This window comes from Corythoichthys intestinalis, chromosome 1 (assembly GCF_030265065.1).
Source record: "Corythoichthys intestinalis isolate RoL2023-P3 chromosome 1, ASM3026506v1, whole genome shotgun sequence".
Classification (NCBI taxonomy): domain Eukaryota; kingdom Metazoa; phylum Chordata; class Actinopteri; order Syngnathiformes; family Syngnathidae; genus Corythoichthys; species Corythoichthys intestinalis.
Window position 1 is genome coordinate 73,256,525 of NC_080395.1, and position 17,637 is coordinate 73,274,161.

General features: G+C 39.4%; 1 protein-coding gene across 6 annotated transcripts in view; it reads left to right on the top strand.

Moving 5' to 3' along the window:
* Nucleotides 1–17,637, top strand: part of LOC130917518 (serine/threonine-protein kinase BRSK2-like) — a 288,068-nt gene that overhangs the window by 90,888 nt on the left and 179,543 nt on the right. For all 6 annotated transcript variants that reach the window (XM_057839011.1, XM_057839021.1, XM_057839049.1 and 3 more), the window contains exon 2: nt 1,297–1,391. In XM_057839011.1, the coding sequence (XP_057694994.1) occupies nt 1,297–1,391 (95 nt within the window). The remainder of the gene's footprint in view (nt 1–1,296; nt 1,392–17,637) is intronic.

The window sequence follows — 17,637 nt, forward strand, 5'->3', positions numbered from 1 at the left end:
GGCAACACTGGTTGGGGTTACAGCAGGTGGTAGCAGCAGGTCGGGAGTTGTAGTTCTCATCTCTACTTCCATTAAATTTAGTCTACTTCCGAGTCTTCCTCTTGCATTCATGCTGTGGCTATTTGCAGTTGTGTTGCGGGCACTTTGGGTTCGTGCTTTGGCCAATTTGCATTTGTGCTTCGGCGATTGGACATTGTGTTATGGCAGTGTGTATTCATATTTTTTTCTTTTGCGAGGCTTGGAAATGGCGTTTGTGTTGTGGCAATTTGCATTTGTGCATTGCAGCTGGCCTGACACTTCTCAACCACTGTACTTAACTGGTCTGTATTTCTGACAAACATGGACTAAAATATCTTAAAATTGTTGAAAGTCTTGATTGTTGGAAAAAAAAGGGAAAAATACACGAATGCTAACATTTGATGAAGAAAGTGACGGAGCAATGTTTTGTTGACACGGAAATCAGTACGGCTTCATCTTCCTCTACTACTTCCGGTATATTTGGTCAAAAGAAGAAGAGGATTTTTGGTCAATATATGTCAAAATAATTTGTTCCGACCCAAAGCGTGATGCATGAACATGCAAGTCCTAATCGGATCAATGAAAACAGTGCATCTGATCATCATTTTAATCCGAAAACTGATCGGATTAAGGAGAATTTTTCCATGGAAACCACTGCCACTGTCTCTAAAAGGCAGATGTAAATAGCAAAAATCTCCTACCACCCCTGTGTTGTGCCAATATAGTTGCAAACATCCATAAGCTTCCCTAACATGATCAGTGTCACCTCGGGAATGTTTCTTATGATGTCATTTCACTTCTAAGTGGAGACATAAAAGAGCCCCAAGGCTGTCCTTTCGGCTTAAACAGCCCCCATTACTGTTTTCATGTTAGACCCTGTTGGGAAATCACCTTCCAGATATTGAAGCTTTCATCGCCTGGAAAATATTATATGCAGTGTGTGGTAATGAAATTGTGGATATGTCACAGGCATTTACAGAGTTTCATGTAGACCGTCAGGACTTTGTGACATACTGTAGACTAGGAGTGTGACAATACAGTATATCTAACTGTTTAAGAAATAAAAACAGGTTGCTACCAAAATCTTAATAGTGTCCACATTAGCTCTCTGGCTGCCATTAACAAAGCTAGACATCGAATCCATTTTAGCTGGATTGGACGTCTAGCGCCGTCAAAGGCACTGAAACCAGAGCATTCACAGCCAGTCTTGTGGGCCTTTACAGGTCACTTCCTGATCATTTTGTATCGATCTTGACATTTGATGTGATGTTGTTGCAGGTCTTGTCAAGCTTGGGGTTCATTGTGTCACGTGCCAGAAGGTTGCTATAAAAATCGTCAACAGAGAGAAGCTCAGCGAGTCTGTTCTTATGAAGGTAAGATTTCTACATTCTATGAGTAAGTTGAGAGGTTGAGTCACGGCTGTTACTGCAGAAGGGGAAGCATTATCTGTGTAAGAGACACATTATTCATCGAGTTAAAGAGAATTATAATACTAAGGGGCTTTGAGATATCATTAGAACCGTTATGTGGCAAAATAACAAATATTAATAAAGTTAAGAAAAAAATAAATCACATTCATGACCAATTATCGAACATAGATCAAAAATTACGAACATTTCCGAATGTAGCCCGGAAACAGCCAACGGGGCTGTGACGTCACAGCCAGGAAACAAAAGGTCGAGGCAGGTGCCATCGTTGTTTTTTTGACGAGAGAGTTCTGTTCGTGTTTCATCAAAAAATCGCTAAAATGGTTCAAATCTGTCGTGCTATGTGGGGTACAAATAGCCATTTGTCACAACGTGGTACCCATGAGTTCCCGAACGCGAGGAAAAAGAGCTGGACTACGCAGACAATGAGTAATGTTCGTCCATGCAAAGAGGGCTAATTTTGCAGACCCAGCCTCTGGCATGGTTTTGTGTGGTGCACATTTTACACCTGAAAGGTATTCGAACTATGGACAAATGAAATCAGGTTTTACTAAGAAATTGCTGCTAAAAGCAGATGCGGTGTCCACCATACACGCGCAGCCACCTAAATGTACCGAGATATCAAGAAAGAGGACGATGACTGACACTGATGAGACCACCCCACCACCCCAGGCAAAGCAAAGGAGGGGAGCAGCCAAGCTCGAAATGGCCAAAGTGAGTATTCTTTTATAATAAAAAACATATCACGCATTGGATATAGGACTGGACACATGTATAAATTATCGCTCGTAAAATATATACAACAAATCCTATAATCCCATTCATATTCGTGTCTGTTGGCAGAGCGAAAACCTATGATAGCACAATAAATGATAATTATTCTATACATTACTATATTTTGCGGTCACGGAGTATCAGCTTCACAAAAAGAAATGCAAAACAAACCATTCGGAGTTTCCCCACACGATCTGTTGCCGGTGTTTCACCAGTGTGATTGCTCCCCTCAATAATCGTTTCATTGGGCTGCATTTGCTTTTGTTTGGGCTCAAATTGATAACCTAAAACACCAAAGGAAGGTTCATAACTCTCCTCGTCACCATTAGACGAACGTTCGTTACGTCAGATTCGTCGCTGCAACTAGAAACAAAACTGTCCGCCATCATCGCCGCCATTCAGTACTTTGTCAGGACCCAAGCACTGAGCCGGGTGTTTCCTAGTTGTGACGTCACGCACACAATATGCTAGATTTCGCGGATCTCGGGCGCCGGTCGTTTTAGCTTGACAATCGATGCAAATTTCTATCATTTTCATGGTTTGCGATGTGTGTAATTACACGAAGTGTCATGATATTAATCCAAAAGGCATGCGTTTATGGATAAATGATGGAATATTAGCATTTCCCCTGGTGTTTTAAAACTCTTGAACTAGGGGTGTACCTAGGGTTGGCAACTCCCTGGGAAAACAAATAAGGGGCACCTCATTGCCGGCCGACCCAATCACCTTCACCCTTGAGGTTTTTTTTGTATGTAAAAAAAATATTATTTTATTAAAACTATTTGACTCAAACCTGAAAAAATTATGTGCCTATTTGAGTGACAGAAGCACATGGGAAAACAAGAGTGATCAGCAATGTATATATTTTCATTTCAAACAAGGAAAAAAAAAAACATATATATATATATATATATATATATATATATATAAGTATCTGTCCTGCTTAATTTAAAGCTGTCTAATTTAGAAGTAGACCGATTTGGGATTTTAAAATGCCGATGCCAATACCGATATCTAAAAAAAAATTTCAGCCAATTGCCCATATCCAAAGACGATTTTGTAAGCCGATATACTTTTATTATTACTTTTTAAATAATTGCTTCTACAGCTTCAAATTTACAATGATGACGTGAGACTACCAAACCAACGAACGCAGCACTTCTTTTTATGATTATAGACACTCAGCAAAAACAGTACATTTTTTTCAAATATTTAAACCCACAGGGACGCCACAACAAGATGTAAACAAGTGAGAGTTTAAGAGGATGCTCACCATGCTAATCCTAATGCTCATGCCAAAACTACGCTAACGCTATGAGTTACATATAGAGCGTAAGGGTTACTCAGCAAACACCTTGAAAAAACTAAATTAACATTGCATTTTCTCTCATGCAAGATAAAAAAAAATCATAACATTTACAAAACAGGCAATCCTGAAGCTTCCCTTAGCAGCCTGCTTTCAAGCTGCTGCAGGGTTCTTCTGGGGTCCTACCGTTAGTCAGTAGTGGCCACAGTTGCGTACACTAATCTTGATTTCGGCAACGATGACGAGAGCGAAAATACTTTTTTCATGACAATGAAAAAACGCTAACGAGCTAAAAACATGTTCGAGCTAAAAACGGCATTTTGGAAGACTAAAACATAACGAGATGAATGCCAGTTTTTGTCTAACGAAACAAGAACAAGATGAAAACGTCCAATGGTTTCCCTCAGCTTTTCACAATGTGTGAGTTTTATCTGTAGTTAGTCTGCTTCGTAGCAGTGTCTGGTTGTGTCACTCGTGTGCTTCCCCACGTCCCGACTCACCATTGTGTCGTCTCCAGTCTCCTTTTAGGCTTGCACACATGGTAAGGTTTGTTTTCCTGGCCAGAGACAATATGCAATGTTGCTTTAGCCTTTTAAAGGTCTGTGCTGAGAGATCATCCACAGTAAATGTAACTAGTAGCATAGACTTCATAATGCATTGATGTGACACGGCGCGTGGGGCCGATAAATACTAGTAGGGGGACTGCATTGCAGGAATTCTTTATAGATATGGACGTAAAACAGTCTCGATTGTTGGTTAAAAGCAAAAAAAAACGTGCAGTTAGCATTGGTGTTACGTAAATATGTCGAAGTACAATGCTAGTCTATCAGTGAATATAGGTAGTGGCCGCCTTATGTAAACAAAGCTTTTCCAGTGAAAAGTCTTGTAAATAAATGCTTAAAACAGTCTTGATTCATGGTTAAAAGCAACAAAACTGTGCCGTTAGCATTTATTTTACGTAAATATTGCGAACTATGGTGCCAATGCTGTTAAATGCAGCTAAATTCTTCCATTCATTTTTTTTATTTTTGATTTTTTTTCATGGTACGAAAAATGTAACAATTACCTTGAATCCTCGAACAAATCACTCCTGAGACAAGCCTTCCTGTTTGTATGTGGTACAGCTTTCGTACTTTTTCAACAGAAATTTGGTGTTAGATTGCTGCGTGCGTGTTTGTGAATAGCTCCTCTTGATGCGGCGGCCCCCTACTTGAAGGCGAGGCGCATTGCATAACCGATCTGCCCCGTCAATAGCATTATGAAGTCTATGCTCGTAGCGTTAGCATACCATTCACGTTTGCATTAGCATTAGGCTAATGCTAACGGAGAGCGTCTCTTAACTTTTTTTTTTACATACAGTTTGTGGCGTCAAGGTTGGTATATTTCATTGAAAATAATGTATTGTTTTTCTGCTGAGTGTGTATTATCACCAAATTGGCGTTGTTCTTGTAGATAGATGCTACAATATGTGCTCGTCTGTCAATGTTCATTCAAAATAGTTGGAAACCTTTATTTGTTTATTTTCGGAGTAAAATCATTTAATTTTACGGATGAAAACATTTCTAGCAAACGCTGACTAAAACTAGACAAAATAAGTCTTGAGTTTTTGTTGAGTTTTGGTTTGCCGCCATCTGCTACTGCCTCAAGTAATTGTGGTCTGTACTTTCAGTTGCAAATAAACCATTGAAAACCATTGAAAAACCTAACAAAGTTGCCGTTGTCCTAGTAGACGCTAGAGTTATAGAACGACTTTAACTTTAATTTTACGACTTCTTTCTCATAATATTACTTAAATCTGCTAATATTTTGCCAAAAGCTGTTAGTTTTGTGTTCGCCAAAAGTCAGAGTACCTCTCACAACCTAGTTTTATTAAACAAAATATTTAGATGTAAATTTCGACTTTAGAATATAATACAGGGGTAGACAATAGAAATGGCCCGATGGCTTGGGTGTATTTTTAAGACCGTCAGGGCCACCAGAATGCTCCCACAACTGGCTCGATGGGGCCAGTAAAAATAATGCGTCCTCGACTAAAAAACACACCTCGTTCACTCGCTTGCTCCCACGTGAACGCGCACAATCTGATTACAGCAACTGATTGATTGTCAGTATCTCAGTACCTATCTAACGTTATACTACAGGACGACACACTTTATTTCTGAAAGCCCCAGCACCTGGCTAAGCACCGGGGAAAATACCACTCAAGAAAGAGAAAGTCACTGGAGGAGTTAAGAGCAGGAGTGAAAGTGGCTAGAATTTCTTGCCGGAACTCCCCGACATGAAGGTCGCCACGGAGCCAGAAATTTTATTTACTAATTTCCCATTCAAAATTGTATTTTTTTCAATGATTTGCAAAATAAAAGTTAACAAAAACAGCAATGACCCCAACCTCCATCTCTTAATTTTTATTTTCCCTCATTTCCTCACATACTAAATGCCAAATTTCAATTTTAACTACTTAAGAACATAGGATATACAGTGGGAAAAATAAGTATTTAGTCAACCACCAATTGTGCAAGTTCTCCTACTTGAAAAGATTAGAGAGGCCTGTAATTGTCAACATGGGTAAACCTCAACGATGAGAGACAATGTGGGGAAAAAAAAAACAGAAAATCACATTGTTTGATTTTTAAAGAATTTATCTGCAAAACATGGAAAATAAGTATTTGGTCAATACCAAAAGTTCATCTCAATACTTTGTTATGTACCCTTTGTTGGCAATAACGGAGGTCAAACGTTTTCTGTAAGTCTTCACTCTTCGCTTGGTGTAAAGAAATCAACTGTGGAATCAATTATTAGAAAATGGAAGACATACAAGACCACTGATAATCTCCCTCGATCTGGGGCTCCATGCAAGATCTCACCCCGTGGCGTCAAAATGATAACAAGAACGGTGAGCAAAAATCCCAGAACCACACGGGGGGACCTAGTGAATGACCTACAGAGAGCTGCGACCACAGTAACATAGGCTACTATCAGTAACACAATGTGCCGCCAGGGACTCAAATCCTGCAAGGCCAGACGTGATTTGCAAATAAATTCTTTAAAAATAAAACAATGTGATTTTCAGTTTTTTTATTTTTCCACATTCTGTCTCTCATGGTTGAGGTTTACCCATGTTGACAATTACAGGCCTCCCTAATATTTTAAAGTGGGAGAACGTGCACAATTAGTGGTTGACTAAATGCTTATTTGCCCCACTGTATATTAAAATTGAAGTTAATGTAAACATTTACCTTTTTTTTTTCTTACATAGCGTTTTGACAGTTGCTGTCATATTTTCGGAATCAAAGCACCGTGTACCGGAACAGCATTCTGGCCCTGAATCTTATATCGGAACAGCATTCCAGCCTTGAATCTTATACTGGAACTGTGTCCTGGCCCTGAATTTTATACTGGAACTGCGTTCCTGACCGTTCTGGCCCACTTTCACCCCTGGTTAAGAGAAACCGATATCCAATATGAAAAGAAAAGTGAGAGAAAGTTTCAGCCCCAGTCGCAAGATCGCTGGAATTGGCTCGGGTACGATGAGACAAAAAAACTAGGTTTATTGTGAGGTGTGCAGATCAATGCCCACATGTGCAGACAAGTAAGCTCGAGAAAAAAATTAAGGAGTATGAAATCTTTGGTATGAACGTAACTTGTAATAATTCATCCACGTGACTACAATAAATCAGTACAGTAAAATAATAGCGTCATGACGACGGTTTAGCTTGAAAATCGTTGGTCATAATCGCTTTAGTCATCTCTTTGACTTCTAAATTTTTGCCACAATTGTCGCAACAACTGAGCCGGCGAAGACTTCCAGAGGTTAGTGTAGTTGATTTGAGTTTAGTCATGTTTCTGATTGGGTTGTTCGTGTACGGTTCTCTCTATGTGTTAGACTTCCAAGCGTTAACATAGATAAACAGGAAGCCAAACTCCTTTTCAAGAGCCAGGAATTGAGCGTCCAACATCTTTTTGTTGACCTCTTTTAGACTGAAAGTCACGCTGACAACATTGAATCAGAGTGAAACTAAAAAAAAAACTATATATGCTTAATGAAATGCTAACATGGCGATGCTAACTTTAGCATGTCTCAAAGAGATGCTACATCATTTTTGCGCAAAAACGTCATGATCATGTGACCAATGGACTCAAAATCTGTGTGGGATGACAGCACTCCACCGGCTGCTCGAGTTATTCTACGTTTTTTGTTTTTTTCTAACTTATACATTACAGTGCTGGCCAAAAGTGTTGGCACCCCTGCAATTGTGTCAGATAATGCTCAATTTCTCCCAGAAAATGATTGCAATCACAAATGCTTTGATAATAATATCTTCATTTATTTTGCTTGCAATGAAAAAACACAAAAGAGAATGAATTTTTTTGTTTTTGTTTTTAACTATTGGCACCCTCAGTCTAATCCTTGGTAGCACAACCTTTAGACAAAACAACTGCGAACATCTGCTTCCGGTATCCATCAATGAGTTTCTGACAATGCTCTGCTGGAATTTTAGACCATTCTTCTTTGGTCAACTGCTCCAGGTGTTCGAGATTTGATGAGAAAGGTGCCGTCTCCAAACTGCCATTTTCAGATCTCTTGACAGTTGTTCTATTGGATTCTGGTCTGGACTGATTGCTGGCCACTTTAGAAGTCTGTAGTGCTTTCTCTCAAACCATTTTCTAGTGATTTTTGAAGTGTGCTTTGGGTCATTGTCCTGGTGGAAGACCCATGACCTCTGAGGGAGACCCAGCTTTCTCACACCGGGCCCTACATTATGCTGCAAAATTTGTTGGTAGTCTTCAGACTTCATAATGCCATGCACACGGTCAAGCAGTCCAGTGCCAGAAGTAGCAAAGCAACCCCAAAACATCAGGGAACCTCCGCCATGTTTGACTTTGGGGACTGTGCTTTTTTCTTTGAAGGCCTCGTTTTTTTTTCCCTGTAGACTCTATGTTGCTGTCTTTCCCCAAAAAGCTCTACTTTTTTCTCGTCTGACCGGAGAACATCCTTCCATAATGTTTTTGGCTTTCTCAGGTAAGTTTTGTCAAACTCCAGCCTGGCTTTTTTATGTCTCTGGGTCAGAAGTGGGGTCTTCCTGGGTATCGTACCATAGAGTCCCTTTTCATTCAGACGCCGAAGGATAGTACGGGTTTACACTGTTGTACCCTCGGACTGCAGAACAGCTCGAACTTGTTTGGATGGTAGTCGAGGTTCTTTATTCACCATCCGCACAATCTTTCGTTGAAATCTCTCGTCAGTTTTTCTTTTCAGTCCACATCTAGGGAGGTTAGCCACAGTGCAATGGACTTTAAACTTGTAGATCACACTGCACACGGTAGACACAGGAACATTCAGGTCTTTGGAGATGGACTTGTAGCCTTGAGATTGCCCATGCTTCCTCACAATTTTGTTTCTCAAGTCCTCAGACAATTGTTTGGTCTTCTTTCTCCATGCTCAATGTGGTACACACAAGGACACAGGACAGAGGTTGAGTCAAATTTAATCCGTTTTAACTGGCTGCACTTGTGATTTATTTTATTTATTTTTATTGCCACCACCTGTTATGTGCCACAAGTAAGTTACAGGTACTGTATGTATGTATATGTATATGTATGTAATTGCAATCATTTTGTGGGAGAAATTGAGCATTATCTGTCAAAATTGCAGGGGTGCCAATACTTTTGGCAAGCACTGTATATACTGTATGATTATGGAATTGGGAATAGGATTATTTGCACTAGATTCATGATTTTGCACCGTTTTGCTGCACTTTTCATTCAATCTACCGCAAAAAAAAAAAAAAAAAAAAATGTTATTCAAGCAAATGGTCCTTTTTCGGGATTACTGGGATCAATAACTGACATGTTGACCTGTGCAAGTGGTTTGATAGTGTGGCCAGTGAACTTCGGCCAGTGGCTAATTTCCCTTATTGTCTACTCCTGGAATAGAATTGAATATACTTTGTCATTTTTTCATCCTCCAAAGAGATTAAAGTAGCAACTTCCTTCCAGTGGATCGCAGAACAAATTGACGTCATAAATAAATAACATACAATCAAATAGTGAAATCCCACATAAGCAGAAATTCGGTTACATCGCCAGCATAGGAACGTGACTCATTTATTCACTCTTGGACTGCATCACCCAACTATCATACCAACAGATGGCACTTGGATGAGAGATCGGATGTTCCAATTTATCACTCCTTGTGCCCTCAGCTCTGTATTATGTTTCAATTAAATAGGGATTTGGAAGCCAAGCTTTGGAACTTGAATCTAGCTTCATCATTCATTAAGAGCCAGCTACCATGCATCTGGCAGCATTGGTGGGAGAAGGAAGAACACAGCTCAGGGAACTTCAATCGACAGTAGAGCTGCAGCTATCAAATATTTTAGTAATCGAGTATTTTACTGAAAATTCCATCAATTAACAGAGTAATTGGGTAAAAAAAATTTGGTAGGCAAAGAGCAATTAAAAATTTACGTGGTACCTTAACATACGATTGCTTTAACACACAATCTTTTCGACATCCGACGACGTGCTCAAAATACGATTTACGACAGCGTCGCAGTTTCTTTGTTCTGCCGCAAGACAGACGCACGGCGGATTTTGTTGTGAGAGAAATCAACACAGGTTCAAAGAAGGTTAGTGCAAGTGGTGAAACAAAGAAAAAGGTGACGCTGATGAGCGTTCTGTGCTCATCCGTGAACTGGCTCGACAATACAGTCATAGAATGTCTACGATCTCAACGGTCCTCCTTCGACCTCCGTTCGCCAGTCTAAAGGCCGAGTTATGCTTCCGCATCAGACCTGCGCCGTCAAGGAAGACCCGATTTACGACCCTCCACCGTAGCCTTTCGTGTTCCTTCCCAATTTTCTGACTTCAACGCATGTGACGTGGGGGAGATGGACTGTGATTGGTCCGCTCAGACTGTTGTTTCTGGTTCAGCGCGAAATCACCGCCATTGTCAAACATTATTTTGCTACACACATAAATGGACCAAGCCAACGAGAGTATCAACGAAGAGCAAGTACGACAACTTCTATAATGTCTCGTCAAGACAATATGAAGATTGCCAAATGGCAAGCAATTCGTGGGAGGAGATTGCTGAAAATACGGGGCTGGAGCTCAGCCAGCAACTGTATAAGAAAAATGGAAGAACCACCGAGACAAGTATGTGTGTGTTCGGAATCGAATGGCCACATGAAGCGGTGACCCAATCGGCCAAAAACTGCCAGCTTTTTATCACTATGTCGTATTTTTGGTTGGTGTACTTCATCATTTATTGTGTACATATGTTTGCTGTGAGTCTGTGACTTATTTCCCTGGCACACTTCAAGTATATGAAGAATAAAGCACAGGTTAGGTGTCAAAATAGTTGTTTTGATGTTTAATTTTTAACAACAGACAGTTCATACTCAATACATCATCACTGATTAAGAGTGCCTCGGTGCTTATATGATAATGTGTTTACCATCAAGGTTTCCAACGCAGTTTGGGAAGCTCCCTCGCTGCCAGAAATCTGCTATGGCTTCCCACTGGCTGGTTGTAAGACATGGCAAACAAATCGGGCTGGAGGACTTTGCAGACCTCGGACAAAACGCTGGACGCAGTGCACAGTTTGAAGCTAGCCACCACAGCTTGCTGGTTTCCACCCGAGGCTAGAACTCTCTGTGCAGCATCAAAAGTTGGACGGACTGCTTCGAAATCGTCTTCTGCGTCACCTGTACCTCAACATTTGTATGATCAACATTTATTCAATGTTGATGAGCTGAAGTTCCTCATTCAAGCATTCCATCTTGCATTGGTTATTTATTTTTTTCTCCGTTAAAATAGAGGAAGCCGACAAGCGTGCCCCAAAACCGTAGAAACACAACGCCACACCCCTCTAGTGGCTTGGCGGTGAATTACAGAGCAACGGGTTCCCTCACCGCAGAACTATCAAATGCTTATTGACGCCGTAGTCACTTCGCCGTCACCGCAACGCAGGAGCATAACTCAGGCTTTAATGTGACAATTATTATTGTGGTAATATCGCCAAAGTAATCACCAGCTTTGTCATGTTTTTAAGCATTTATTTTAGAACTTGTGCAACACAACAGGCTTACTGTCGGCCGCAGTTGACGCCAACAACAAAACATTAAAAGAGAAAGTTAGTATCTCTACCGCACCTTTCTTTCTCTTTCACGTCTCTGTCACAGCATGCAAAACACATACGCCACATTAGAACCCGATTCGTTACGTTATTATTATTATTTTTATTTATTTAATTTATTTGTTTTGCTATGTGTAATTGCCATTTGTAAAAGTACAAGCCGTATTTATTAAGGATTTAGTATAGGTTTTTGGGCTGTGGAACGAATTCATGGAATTATAATGCATTGTTATGGGAAAATCCTACTCGACATACGACCATTTCGACTTACAAACAAGGTCCTGGAACGAATTAACTTCGGATGTAGAGGTACAACTGTACATGAGAAAAAAGACATTTCACCTACTATTGAGCCATTTTTAGGCAGTCAATGCCTTTATTTTAGATTTACATTGTTGAAAACAGCCAACAATTGCATCTCACCTTCACTAGAAAATACAAAACAACAAATTTACTGCTTACTTTACTTAAAAAAAATCATATTTCTTACCTAAAAATGTCATTACGCTTGATACAACACATCACTTAAAAGTTGTGTTTTTCCCACGTGTTTCAATTGAATTTCCATCTGTGTCAAATTCTAGTTAAATTTTAAGTTTAAGTCTAAATTGTAAGTCCTGATAGGATTTAGAGTTTTTGCAGTGTTCAAATAAATGTATGATGCCTGCTGTATTGGAGCACATTAGGGACCAGTGCTACTTGGTTAGTTATCCTGAAATGACTACTGAGCTAAAATTGACCGTTAGCTTTATTATGTTTTTATTTCAACACCCTCACCACTCTACAGCGCAGTGTTTTTACAGATTAAACAAAGCCTGAATGAAAGACATGTTATCCGTGCATCAACTGTCGTCATAATTAATAGAAACCTAGCCCTCCGCAGGGCTAACATTACGTTAGCAAGGTACAGTAACGTTAATCTCATTTATTAGCGCTACGTTAACTTAATTTTACCTTGACCCGATTATTGCTCCTCCGCACTCGGAGTAAACTGAGTACCTTCAGTGGATTGGGGGCTAGGCGGGTTGGTCGCGTGGTGGCGCCCGGGTTTCGGGGGCGGTCATCGGTCGCGGGGTCCAGCCGGGCGTGCGGAAGTGTCGGCCGGGCTGGACGGGAGAATGTTATGCAAGCGCTGTCTTACCATGAATACATTATACTGTGTTCGCCCTGGTCTCCAGCTTGAAATGCGTCCACACATTTGGACATTTTCACTTTCCTTTCTCTTCACTGTCGTCGGCTTCTTTGTCGTTACCTCTATTTTAATGCCTGCTCATAGACTTCATAATGTATTGACGGGACACGGGGCTCGGGGCCAATAAATAGGGGGCCTGCATTGTTGGCGAGGCCGTCATACTGTAGCTGATCGAGTGGAATTACAGACAAAGAGCTTTTTTCGTAAAAAAATCTTGTGAATAAATGCTTAAATCTGTGAATTCTTCATGGATATGGACGTAAAACAGTCTCGATTCTTGGTTAAAAGCCAAAAAAAAAAAAAAAAACGTGCAGTTAGCATTTATTTTACATAAATATGTCGAAGTACAATGCTAGTCTATTAATTAATGTAGCTAGCGGCCGCCTGATATAAACAGAGCTTTTCCCGGTGAAAATTCATGTGAATAAATGCGTAAATCCCCGAATTCTGTATAGATATGGATGCAAAAAAGTCTCGATTCTTGTTAAAAGCAAAATATCGTACTGTTAGCATTTATTTTACATATATATTGCGAAATATGATGCCAGTGCAGTAGCGGCTAAGTTCTCCCATTGATTTTTTTTGACGTTTCAAAATGCATGCATGGTACGAAAAATATAATAATTACCTTGAATCCTCGAACAAATCACTCCTGAGACAATCCTTCCTGTTTGTATGCTATCATACAGCGATCATACTTTTTCAAAAGAAATCAGGCATTAGATCGCTGAGTGTGTGTGTTTGTGAATAGCTCCTCTTGAGGTGGGCGGCTCCCTACTTGAATGCAAGGCATCGCTACGAGATCAATGAAAACCTTGCTACAATTTCCAACATCGTATCTTTGTGAAGCGGGCTTCTTATTTAATGGTTAACGACACGGCCAAATCGTTAACGGTGAGAGAGCGGTGAGCAGTTGTTGTGTGCAGCTAACATGGCAGGATGTATCTGAGGAGAACTTTTCTACATGTCTGTCCATGATCAAACATAAGTTAAAATTCCTTTCTTTAAAGAAAGTTTGTAGTGTTTACTTTGGAATCTCTGCATTCGCGGCCATTTTTTAACGTTACGCGCATGCGCAGAACTGCATAGTTGCAATTTTTGATGGGTTGCAAAATTTGTCAGAACACTGATCTGTGGTGCAAAAAAGGTTGGGGACCCCTGCTCTAAACTACGAAAGGATGACAAACTCCGTAAATAAATTCACAAACAAAACTTTTGTGTTTGCATTTAAAAGAAATGTTGAACACAATTGTTATAAATGTTCCAATCTTTATATTACAACAAAAAAAAAAAAAAATCATGTTTTTCATACTGTAATGAGCTTGAAGTTAAATTTACTCAACGCAACCTTTCTTTTTGTGGTTACTTTGGTTTTTCATCATCCTTTTCATTTAATTATTTCTTCTTATCTTTTTGTGTATCCAGAAGGGTTATTGTTGGATGTTGTGGCATTTGCTGTTCAGCTGAATAATTATATAGCAAGGCTTTTGTTTACATATCACATGCACAAAGGGCCAATTTTAAGGCAGTTTTTTCTTACATGCTATACAATAGTCTTCTTAATGTGTGGTTAAAGTGTATAATTATGCTAATGTATTTTAAATTGAAGTCAACTCTGCATCGATCACGAGGGGAACGAATGCTTTGCAATCATTAATATTCATTGAATTTACACAGAATGTCTGCCTTTGAACAAAAAGCATCAACATGTGGGGTACTGTAATTGGAGAACACTGTTGTGTTTCCAATCAAAGAAATAATATTTTCACTTAGTTTATCTGCCTCAGACAGTCGGGTAATGTTTGCACAACTCAAGCTCATTGTGTAGCAGTGACCTCGACTAATTGATGAATGAAAGAACCATTTGAAAAAAATAAAATAAAATTTGAAAACGCTACTCATCCTACACTTTTTCAAAATTAAATTATTCATAAATAAATATTCAGGGCCCTAAGGAGCACACAAGTCCTATCCAGTTTTTGCGAAAAATGTGCTGTTAGGCCAAAATTTGCCAAATACATACCCATTAATTTCTAATGGCCAAAATTTTGCATTCATTTCCAATGGCCCCATTCGCCATTCATTTCACTAGCACAAAAACTTCTATTCAAGTGACCCAATATCTACAGGAAGTGACCCCATAATGCTCCTAAATCAACAGGAAGTGACCCTGAAATTCCCCTCAAATCAATAGGAAGTGACCCTGAAATGCCCCAAAATCAATAGGGTGGAAAACACGGACAAGGCTGAAAAAGCAGTTTCTGCTCTTGCACCCCTCTTTAAAAGAAACTGCTGTATTTTAAGCCAAAAGAACTGTTGTGTTTGATAGAACTATAAGTCTATATGATGCCATAGCACATTCATGGCACATTAAGTCCCCAACCAATTTTTAATTCTGTCTGTAAACGTCCGTTTTCCAGGGGAAAACGGACGTTTACAGACGTCACGCACCGCTTTGTTTCAACCTAGCCATAAAAACAGGGTAAGTAATCGTATTTATTATTCGAAATGTCTGTCATTTTTAGCTTACAATCATTAACTCATTTGCTCCCAGAAACGTATAAATACGTTCAATTTTTAAATGCTTCATTGTCCCAAAAACGTATTTATACGTCTTTTGCGGTTTTTTAAAATTATTTTTTATATAAGAAGCATACAGTATGTAGCTTCCGCTCTATCTGAGAAACAAAGAACAAAGCTCCAAACCCATTTTAAAGCAATAAAACTGGCCACTGGAGGGCAGTAGCGCATTTTGCAAAACCAGGCAACCCGATTCAACAGCAATGAACGGCCGGGCAGCATGGTCGGAGCACTGGCGGCATGATGCCAGGCGGCGCTCCGACCGAAGAAAACAACCGAGAGGTTGCGTGGGAGGCCAGGCGCTGGACAACCGAGCAAAACAAGTGGGACCCCCAGTGCAGCGGCTGGCTGAGCAGACCCCGCAGAAACGCAAAAATAATCCATCTTTGTGAGACAGACAACGATGAGGAAAAAGTTTACACGGCTGACGTGGTGACAACGGCGTCATCTTGCCGACAGTTATCGCTCATGTGTGAATAAATTGTTACTTTGCCATCAAAAGGTCTATTTATCTGGTTGTTCATGATATTTTGTAAAAGGAAAACATTATTCAAACGTTTGGGATGTAACTAATGCAAAAAAATAGCTTTGTTAAAGTCAAAGTTATGTTTGAAATGGATGCGTTTACAAAAAGCTTATTTTCTCCGTTTTTTCATCAGAAATTGGAAAATTGCTCAAACTAAGCTATTTTCTAATGCTTATTTCTAAAGAATGGAAAAAGATATGAACTTACTTTTTTTTCTGCAGGAAGAAGAGAGTCTAATCTTTCTTTTGGCGGGTTCCATGTTTATATAGCAATAGAACAGTGGGCTGTGGGCCTTGCAAAATCAGTCAAAATCCAGAAAAAAGGCCGGGAGCGAAGGGCCTTGCTCTGGTGAAAATGGCTGGGAGTGAATGAGTTAATGGATTTCTAATATTTAGTTTAAAAAAAAAAAAAAACGACTTAAAAAAATTATTTACTCGCACATTACATCACAATGAAAAAATTGGCGTCTGTAAAACAGTCACGAATATCTACCTCATAACTATCGTTTAATTGTATTTTTTTGTCACTGTCAAATTTTCCCCAATATTTTAGATGATAAATAATCGAGCCAAACAAAGAAAAATTGGAAAAAAAAAACCTTTAAAAGGGTAAATACATGAAAATGAACATCTCGACCACTCCTTGATGTCTGTGATTTCTGCGCCGTGACCCTTGTTATATTACCATGTTTCACCCATAAAATCCCCCAAAAATCTGGCTGTGGCCATTCACAGCTGGTTCTTGACACTCAGTGATACATGCTTCTTGGAGTTTATGGATCAAAAAGAGGTAAGTACGCGATAATATCTCGTTAAAATCATGGCGTCTTTAATTCTGCTCTCGCGTGCTCTCACCTCCAGTTAGGGTTTTGCTGTTTAATTTTTTTTTTTTTTTTTTTTTTTTAAATGCGCTCCTGTTAAAAATTTCTATTCCCCCAGAAAATTAAGATTTATGATGATCACACGTGAATATCGGACAATTTTGAAATTTGGCCAAATTGGTTGTCTCAGAGCTGAACTTCAAATCACCTGAGTGTTTTGCACCAAAGACAAGTTTCCTGAGCGAAATATGGGCGGCCCCATCTTGGACAATATCTGCTTCGAACATCCGGTTTAGAAAAAAAAAAAAAACTATGAGTTGCAGTTGAAGTTAGGAGTGTGTTAACGAAGTTAAGACTGCGAAATAAAGCCAGAGAAACCCACGGAATCTCTAAAAATGGATTCAGCACGACATAGATGAGATTGTATGATTGTTATTATCACTTCGTTGATCATTCGTGGACAAGATGATAACATCCTGTCAGCCTGTGTTGACGAGACGTATAGATTGATACACCGGCCAGTTGAGGGACCAAAATGAGGTGAAATTACAAATTATATTACATATCCTGAATGCAGATGGGCTGATGCAGACTTTGTTGTTACAAGGAAATAAAACAAAATGTGTACATAAAAAAAAAAAATAGTATGTCGTTCTCTTTTATTGCAGATAGTGATCGCAATAAAACATTTGGACAACATGATTACATTTCTTGTGCGGGTTTTCTTCGGGAATTTTGGCAAATATAGCCAGAGTCGACACAATGGAAAATTATTGGGGGTGAAAAGTAAAAAAAAAAAAAAATTAATGTCCTGTTATCATGATTTTGAGGAGGAGAGTTCAAATATTTACAGA